Source organism: Nanorana parkeri, unplaced genomic scaffold (genome assembly GCF_000935625.1).
Source record: "Nanorana parkeri isolate BGI_ZX_2015 unplaced genomic scaffold, ASM93562v1 scaffold1403, whole genome shotgun sequence".
Taxonomy (NCBI): domain Eukaryota; kingdom Metazoa; phylum Chordata; class Amphibia; order Anura; family Dicroglossidae; genus Nanorana; species Nanorana parkeri.
This window is the reverse complement of record NW_017307671.1, coordinates 390730-400220: the sequence shown is the minus strand read 5'-3', so window position 1 is coordinate 400220 and position 9491 is coordinate 390730. Positions and strand designations below refer to the sequence as shown.

The window sequence follows — 9491 nt, the reverse complement described above, 5'->3', positions numbered from 1 at the left end:
GGGGGGGGGGGAAATCACAACACTGAGAAGACAGCAAATATTCTGCTGCATACCTGAAGTAGAAGTTGAGGTGTTGAATAAGGAACCTGACTCTGCTAACGTTTGTTTGCTGAAGAAATAGTCCTCTCCAGATCCTAGTAAATTATCTGTTTGGATGTCCGTTTTTAAATCATCCTTAAACAAGTTGTCCGAGAAGAGATTGTCTAGAAAAGCTGCATTGCTAGATGAACTCTTCATTTCCTCAGGTACAGTAATGGTTTCTGCAGTTGCAGGAGCCGAATGAAGTCCCAACAAATCTGCTTCTTCTTCTGTTGGCTCTGGAGGCTCTATACTACTTTCAGCTTCAAACACCACATCTTTAGTGTTTGCTCCATCTGCTACATTGTCCAATCCTCGTTCTTCACTTTCCAATGCACTGTGCACCTGAGAAAAGTCAAAGAACTCTTCATCAGAGGGTTCACTGTTATCAATTGTGCCTTCGTCAATTTCCTCTCTGGAACAATATTCCTGGGCCTCAATGTGAACATCTTGCCCTTCCATTTGATCTGAAACAATAATCCAAAATTTTTTTTTTCCACACAGATTAAATATGATTTTTTGGATATAAAACAGCTTAAAACCTCAAACAATTACATATTTTCTGAAATGCTGCATTTTTTTATGTCACATGATATTTGCCCAAATGTGTATCAAATTGATATTTGTAAGACAAATACACTAAAATGTAGTTTAAAAGCCTTTACTGCTCAGTTGGCAACACGTTATTCACATTCACAGGCCAGTACAAGTGATCGGGTGGCTCTACAACTGAGCAGGTCACTTTGAAGTCCTCTGCCTGCTGGGAAAAATAAATGATACAGCAGCAGAATGGGCATAAAAGGTTACCTACCTCAGATCAGGTCTACTTTTAGCTTGCCAAGATTTACATAAAATAGAAGTGTACAATGCATAAGGCTCTATTAACAAAGCTAACAGACCAGGACAAGAATGCTTATTCACAAAGAAGTGATAGCTATTTGATTTCAAATGTACAAATCACATAGCTGAAAATAGGAGTGGGCTCCTGTAAAGTTTTGTGAATTGAGTCTATGGTGTCAATCATGACCTAATCACTTGATTCCCCTCCCCCCCGCCAACCCCCAACTTGCAAGTTTCAAGTTACTTATAAAGTCAGAACTCACACAGAGCTAAGCAAGCTATCCCATCTTCACTGTGTGACAGTGCTCAGTCTAAGCACGAACCAAAAAAAACAATTCGGGGCCTGGTATCTGCTAATTATAGGGAAACACAATTTACCCGTACTTGGTTTTATTGGACCAAATATAGTGCATCTCAGGAATATCATGATTTGGTGGGGGATGTGTAGCTTTGGTCTCCGGGGTGTGGTGTGGCTGTTGAGCTGGGAACTACTTCTCTCTCCGGAACATCTTTTGGACAGGTGTAGCCACTTCTGCGAAGTGGCCCTGTGGGTGGATAGCCCTAGTCCCCACATTTTTCTAGAAACTGTCCTTCGCTTCTCCCCATGCTTATTTCTATTTCACCTTCTCACTCCCTTCCCCCCCACCTGTTTTCCTTCCCTTCCTTTGTCTGACCTTATGTCTAGAACTCATAGCATGGCACCGATGTTTTATGGAAAATGTGGGCACTGAGATACACGGTACATTTGGCCTGCATTTCAAGATGTGATAGTGGATTCATGCACAATTATCCGCTGTTTCTTAATCCTTTTTTCAAACTACTTTACCTTATTGTCCTCCTGTATGCAATTGTAAAATTTTAAATAAAGAATTTACAAAAGAAAAAACTGCCAGGAGTGAACCATGCAGCAGGTCAGGCAAAGGGGAAGGTATGTGTGACAAGTTTATGTGCCTACTTTGCAGCCTCCGTTAATCCATTTACTTCCAGCCAGAGATGCAACAGCAAATAAAAGGATTTTTGTTCTTATTGTAAAATCTTTTTCTTGAAATACACTAGTAGGAAGAAGATCTACCTTACAGTACATAGGATCCACAAAAGGTCCCCTGGACACTATCTTACTTAGGGGAAATCTGCAGCCGGGTAGCAAAACTGTACTGCTTGCCAACCATCTATGCTAGAATAGGACTATACTTCCTTACAGGGGGGGATAAAAAAAAAAAAAGAAGAAGAAGAAGAGGTGCACTCATGTGCAGGATCCTTAAGGTTTAAAGTGGTAAACATCAGATAAAAAGGGATCCAGAAGCCATTCTTTGATTATAGCAAAAAAAAAAAAAAAAAAGTGGGGGAACATCCATCATCAGATGCCTGATCCAAAGATTTCCAGTAGAGGCTACAAAATAAAATAAAATCCGAGCATCCAAACTGCAGGGAGCTATAGCAGTAAGGAATCCAGCAGGAACACAAAACTCTCTTCCTTGCAAAGGTGATGGTGTGTCTTATGTAGAGGACTGAGAATATGAAATAAATGTCTTCAAGGCTCGAGATTTGCTGCTCGAGTAGGAGGTAGATCACCTATGAGAAACTACTGTAGTACCAGGTGAAAAATGGGGTTCCTCTGTACCATTGCAAGATCTTCTGGCAATCATCTTGAGTCAGGCACACAGCCCAAATACCAGAAGCATCAGAAATAATAATCATTATTAAAAAAAAGAAAAAAAATAGGAGAGAAGATGCCTATTCTTTTTTTTTTTTAAGCATATAATCTTTATTAAATTTTTTTTTTTTTTAAATGAAAAAAAATGCCTATTCTTAAAGGGTAAGTAAATCAAATGTTCTGTAATCGTATCCTTAGCATGCCAGGCATGAAGCCAAAGCTCCCTATGCAACTGAACAGATATGCCCAGCAGGATACAAGCTAGCCTCTTCACTACTAGAGGCCTACTTACTGCTTGAGTCTTCAGAGACTGGGTCACATCAGAGGCTGTACCACAGTTGTGCCAGAGGTTTGGAAAGTGCCACAATGCAGAGCCCAGTGCTCGAAGGTCACATTCCAGGATAACCCCAAAATCTTTCAGTACAGCAGGGTCTTAATACAGCCTCTAAAGCTGTTGCTGAGGATAAACCGATCCGTTTAGCTGCTGTGCAGAGACACCTCAAGCAGCGTATTTAGAAGTCTGTATTGAAGTCACCAAAGAAAAGAATACCTACAGAATATCTTTGTTAAGAAAAAAAAATAGCCTAGCAAAAATATATAGTTATGGGTTTGTTCCCTTTGAAAAAAACTCAGTCTTGATCAACTTCTGCATGACTTGAAACTCTAGGTCAGTGGTGGCGAACCTATGGCACGCGTGCCAGGGAGGCCCTTTCTGCTGGCACGCGAGCCCAGGTTCAGTCCCCAAAACATTAAGACAGCCGAGCTGTCTAATGTTGACGGGGAGAAATCAGCGAGCAGGAGGAGAAGGGGGACGGAGCGGCAGGGGGTGGAGACAGGGGGAGATCGAGGCGGAGATGAGGACGTGAGGAGACGGGGACGGAGCGGCATGAGACAGGGGGCGGAGACAGAGGAAGATGGAAGAGGCCTGTGAAGACTGAGGCAAAGACAGAGACCACGATGGAGGAGGCGTCGCCAAAGGGCCAGTCGAGTGGCGAAGCTGAGACGATTGGCCGCCAAGGCAGCAGTGAAGGCTGGGCTTCCAGTGTAAGGTAGGAGCACTGTGCTGGCAGGGCCCAGCATAGATTATGCACAGCCAACCAAAGAGTCACACGTGGGCTGTGCAATACCTTTTGGTGGGCTTTGCAGGATCCATGGGGGGTTTTCAGGATCTGTGGCGGGCTTTGCAGCCAGCAAACCCCCCACAGATCCTGCAAATCCCCCCTGAGATCCGGCAGACTGAGGGGTCTCTGTGGGGGGCTGTGCCAGATCTCAGAGGGGCTGTGCAGGATCTGTGGGGGGCTTTGGAGCCTGCAAACCCCCCCCCAGATCCTGCAAAGCCCCCCACAGATCCTGCACAGGCCTCCTGAGATCTGGCAGACTGCAGGATCTCAGGGGGTCTCTGCAGGATATGTGGGGAGCTTTGCAGGATCAGTTTCAGGGACCACCAATTGAAATAGATCCGACTGACCCGGATCGCCTTGGTATGCGATCCGGGCCAGTCACAATTAGGCAGCGGCAGCCAATAAATAGGTAGGTTAGACGGCTGCTTCCTCCTCGCTAGGACGCCGGGAGGCCCCCGCAAGCGGCCGTCTAATCTGCCTGTTTAGAGGTCACCGCTGCTGCCTGATTGTGATCAGCCCGACTACAGAGGCGATCCGGGACATTCGCGGCCCCCGTGAGAGCCGTACAAGGCCGTAATGCAGTGATGTTGAACGTTTCTTAAACCTGAGCGCCCAAACTGCAATACTAAACTTATTTTCAGCGCTGACACTGAGATAAATAAATTGATTTTGCGTCGCAGTTTGGGCACTCGGGTTCAAAAAGGTTTGCCATCACTGCTCTAGGTGATCAATTTCCCAAGTCCAAAAAAAGCTGGGTTCCATTGATAGTTCATCATTGGTTGCAAATTAATAAATATATATATATATATTCATTAGTTTGGGCTGCCTGCTTGAGTATGTTTTTTTTTTTTTTTAAAGGGAAAACACCTCTTTCTCCTACCTCCCTTTCCCCTCCCCACTATATCATTAGCTGCCCACCCACTCCATAACCCCTCATCAAATGACAAAATGACAAGTCTTTTCCTTCTCCCTTATTTTGTTCTGCTTTGCAGGCGATCTTCCTCATTAATTTCTTAATGAATACAAAAGGTAAATGTTGTTAAAATAAATAACATACTTCATATATTATCTTGAAAAAAAATGAAATATTTAAGCTATCCCGATACATCTTTGCTTAGTTACCTTGCCAGTCAAGTGTTTGGAAGAAGTTTCTCTTTAGAGCATCTGGGTTTGGTGGCTCTGGAGAATGTTCTGCTGGAGAATGTTCTGCCGGGGGCGTATCCGCCTCATACTGTGCAGATGATCCTGGCTGCCTGGGTAATTCAGGTTTTCCTACAAGAGCAAGTTGTATTGTTTACAACATTGAAAGACAAACTAGCAATTTTAAAGTCTATGAGGGGAATTTATCAAAACTGGAGCAGATGAAATCTGGAGCAGCTGTGCATGGCAACCAATCAGCTTCTCTGTTTCATTTTCAAAGCTTAACTGAACAAACTGAAGAGAGAAGCTGATTGTTTACTATGAGCAACTGTTGCAGATTCTGTCTGCCCAGTTTTGATAAATTCCCGTTTATCAATTCCCCTGTATCAAAACCTTTCCTCTAGGGTTTGATATGGTGGGGAAGAATTAGAACGCCTGTCAAGTTTTTATTGCTGTCTGTCACTGCTGGGGAGATTTACCCACTCTTTTCGTTTTGTGATTACTGTCACCAAGAGAAAAAATGATGGGAAATCCAAAATTTTAGTTTTTACCAGAACAGGAGGGTGAGGTTACAACTTCCAATGAGGACACCTATTCTGGTAACGACTAAGAAAAATTACTCTCCTATTGTAGGATATTTTCTCCTACCATCAGGGACAGGAAGTGAAGGAAATCTAACAGAACGCAGCCAGCAAAAATATAAACTCACAGGGTTTAACCTTTCTCTACTTTATCTAAAGCTATTAACAAAAGAAAAAGGAAGAAGAGGTTCAGCTATGCATACATTTTAAGAGCTTCTCAGCAATAAACAAGTTGCACAGAGACAGCAGAGTTCAGAAAGGTTATATGTTGCAGATCAATAAAATTATTTAAAAAAAGAGGCCTCTGCCCCCATGCCTTTTTACCAAATTTTGATAGGATTTCTTGCTGCTCCTCCCGGCTTGAGAACAGTATTTTAGGAGTCAATCGCTTTGTGTTGAGGTTTTCCCATGGTGGTGTGACATTTGCTGGTCTGTCTCTAGGTGACACTTCAACTTCCAGAGTTACTTGAAATAAGTCTGAATATTTTTCTTGTATGTCACAAGCATCCAGATCATACCTACAGTGAAATAAAAAATAAAATTAAACATGTCCTTGTCCAACAGAAAAAAACTACACTATATAATTTGAAACAGGCTAAACTACTGTAAGGTAGATCAAATACTGTAAATCCCTGTATGTAAAAAAAAGGAAACCAAAATAAGGCATGTCAGATAGAAAAGCAAGAGACTGACCTTCCTTCTGTCCTTTAATCAAAAGTCAGAAAATGCAAGAATAAATAAAAAAAAAACAGAAGATTCCAGCAGTTACTGGTACAGAGGACAAAAAACAGGAAGTTACAAAATGTTCGGGAAGTACAAGGTCAGCAGTACATGGAAAAAGTTAAAGTAGGAAATGTTTAAACAGCAGTAGGACTAATGTTCATATGACTCCACACATTTTATTTAACAGAAAAAAAGCCATTTGGGCAAATTTAGAGAAGCTAGGACAAGGCAGGAGACTACATAAAAGACAAGGACAGCAATTAGTAACTGTATGTGCTCCATGAAAGACAGGTCAGTGAAAGTGTAGGTAGTACCCAGTTCTAAAAACACAGCACCAATGCAATAAAACATATCAACATACTTTGCAAACTTAACAGTAGTGGCATTTCTAGGAACGAAGCCTGTGTGAAATTGAATTTGGAACATCTTCATTGAAGTCATCTGGAATATAAATAAATTTTTTTATAGAGTTCAAATGATCATTATACAAACATTCATAATTAAAAAGCAATGAGACACCAACACATACAGGAGCTAAAATGTAAAAATACAAGAATTAACTTTTGAAGGCCAAGTTCACTACTGCCAATTTAGTATCCCTAAAGCCTCCCCCCCCCCCCTTCAAATCATTGCATTGTGGTAATGCACATTAAGTGTGTTGTTGTGCTGCGGTGCCATTCATTCTGAATGGCACTGTGTTCCACAATGCAAGGCAAGGTGTGCTGCATAGGAGGAAAAAAAAACAAAAAAGGAGAGGAAAAATCTTTCAATGGAGACACCTGTTACTGTGACAGCAGTCTAAGGGAATTACCCCTTACTTTGTTGAAATTTCCTCTCACCTTCTGTTGAGTCTACTGAAGTGAATGGAAATCTCCCCAAGCAGACACAGACCCCGAAAAATAAACTGACTGGAGTTTTAAAACTTTCCCCACTCTATTTAAAACAAGAAAATTAAACTTTTTTTTTTAATTTTAGTATTTTTGATACTAAATAAGCAACAGGGAAAGCAAAGGGAAATTAAGTTGTGGAAGACAATTAATAACTATATGCTACAGCAAATCTGTTCTTGTCCCCAGGTATATATGGGAAATAAATTACCTTTGCTTGCAATCTACCACCAAGTGTAGATCGCGCATGATATATGACTATTAAGACATCACCCTGTACGGTCACATCTAATGGAATCTCAGCTTTGCCATCTTCAGTTTTGAAGTCCCTGAAAGCATGGAGTAAGAAAAAATTATCCAGATAAATCATTTAGAAATTATTATATTAAATCATTTCAGAAAATAGTGAGCCCATTTTACAAATTTTATTAAATCATGCACCTAACTAAATAACTTTTAATCTACCGAAGTACAGATGTCAGATTTAGAACTATCTTTGAAATACACACTTACCTCATTTTATCATATTCCTGTGAGGTAGTGGCCACTCTCTCATCTCCAACATACACTTCACAGAAAGGCCTGCAACCACTGCGCAGTTTGCTGAACAATGGCACTGGAGTCATAGTTATGGACTTTATAAGAATTGGTTTACTATGAGGAATGATTGGCTCCTCTGCCATCATGTCACACATATATTCTATATACCTGAAACATGGAAGATTTTAGATATTAGCCATCCATAATATGACAAAATAATTATTAATTTTAACATTTGATTCGCCTGGCAAAGGGACTACTTCACTATCATGTAATGAGGCAGAATTGAATCAGTGCAATTTCTTCTCTATTAAATCCAACTAAGCGCAGTTTACTGTTGTAACCAAAAAGCAATCATTTTACTCTAAACTGAGGAAAAGGGACATCAAATTAAACCACATACATACATGTTTTCTTATGCACTAGGGATATTTGCAACATTGTAGAAGTGGGTAGCATAGTACTCACCCAAATTACTTCTCGTATAGCGTAGGCTGGCTTGTTTATTGTAAGCTTGTTCTTGCAGCTTTTTTTTAAATTAATTTTTATTGCCATGATTCCTTGGTTTATTTAAAAGGAGAACTATGAGGCGAGTAAAAATCACTCAGCCTCATAGTTCTAGCCAACCTGTGACAATGAAACTGTCACAGGTCGGCTCAATAAATTGGGAAGTGAGCCAACACATACCGTCGCTCGCTCATTTTTCGATCATGTCCCCGCAGAGAGCCGTGACTGTCACTCCCATGTCCGATCCTCCAGCCTCAACTGGCGGAACGGATGGGGGAGGGGGCAGGTACAGCTGGCTCTGCCTCTAGATAGGCAGAGCCAGCTGTCACTCACGCAGCTGGGTGGATCCAGACAGTAATGTTGGGATCCATCCCGGCTGCGGGGTCTCAGTATACCGCGAGCTGTAGCTCGCGGTATACTGAGCTTTGGGTGACGGGAGGACGCTAGTTTGTGTCCTCCCGTTACCCTAAGGAGAACTATGGGGAAAAGCCCTGACCCCATAGTTCTCCTTTAACAAGGCAGCAATAACCACAAAGATCATGAAGTTTGCATCAACATCAATCCTAATCCTCCTTTTGCCACAGGTTAGCAAGCTTTACAAGTTTACGATGTCTATTAGCCACAGGTAATTTCTATTGTAGGGGAACAATTCAGGAACCTTGGGTTAAGCTGCAACAAGGGCTGTAAGGACTAGAGATGTAAAATTTATGGAAATGTCGAAGCCATGAGAAAAAAAGTTTCCCCTGTTTTTTTCTGGAAACAAAATGGAAATATAGGAATGTGAAATGCAGTGTATATAAAAAAAAATATGCTTGAAATAAAAGTACAGCTTATTCAGTAAATAAACTAAACTTTTTAAAATTTTGTTACAAATGGAATAACAAAGACTATATATGTTAATAACATGTCAACTATACATGAGAACAGGTAACCACCCCCTTTCCCTCAAAAGCAACAAAACAAGCAAGAACATATTTGCAAATTTCAGCTTTGCTCTAAGCAGAAGTTGCACTGTGGAAACGTTTCCAAACTCTAGATGTTGGTCTCACCATTTTACTGAGAGAAGAAAAAAAAAACACTATTTACTGAGCAGACTATAGGTAAACATTATAAGCTAGTTTGTCAGACAAATGTACCCTCTTACCTGTCAATTAATGCCTAAGAGGACAGAAACTAATTATCTACTATCATACCAACAATCGCCCAACTGTAGGCAGTACAAGATAGATCCCACAAGTTTACTAAACTGGAGGCTTTCCTCTGCAGCGCCCCTAGTGGCACAAATGCATATTTCTTTGAGTTTGAGAACTGCATTGAAGTGTACAGTGTTACTTGAATTGTATTCCGGGGTTTGCTGGTCTTCAGCTGAGAGAATGTGCAATAATTTAAGACTTTACATAAAGGCTCAGAAATCTTTCAT

The 9491-nt window shown here is 41.1% G+C and overlaps 1 protein-coding gene across 1 annotated transcript in view; it reads right to left on the bottom strand.

The window, feature by feature from the left end:
- Window positions 1-9491, bottom strand: part of GAK (cyclin G associated kinase) — a 94800-nt gene that overhangs the window by 18273 nt on the left and 67036 nt on the right. The window contains 6 exon segments of the mRNA XM_018569818.1: window positions 54-545; window positions 4816-4965; window positions 5739-5932; window positions 6499-6578; window positions 7236-7353; window positions 7538-7732. Coding sequence (XP_018425320.1) covers window positions 54-545; window positions 4816-4965; window positions 5739-5932; window positions 6499-6578; window positions 7236-7353; window positions 7538-7732 — 1229 coding nt within the window.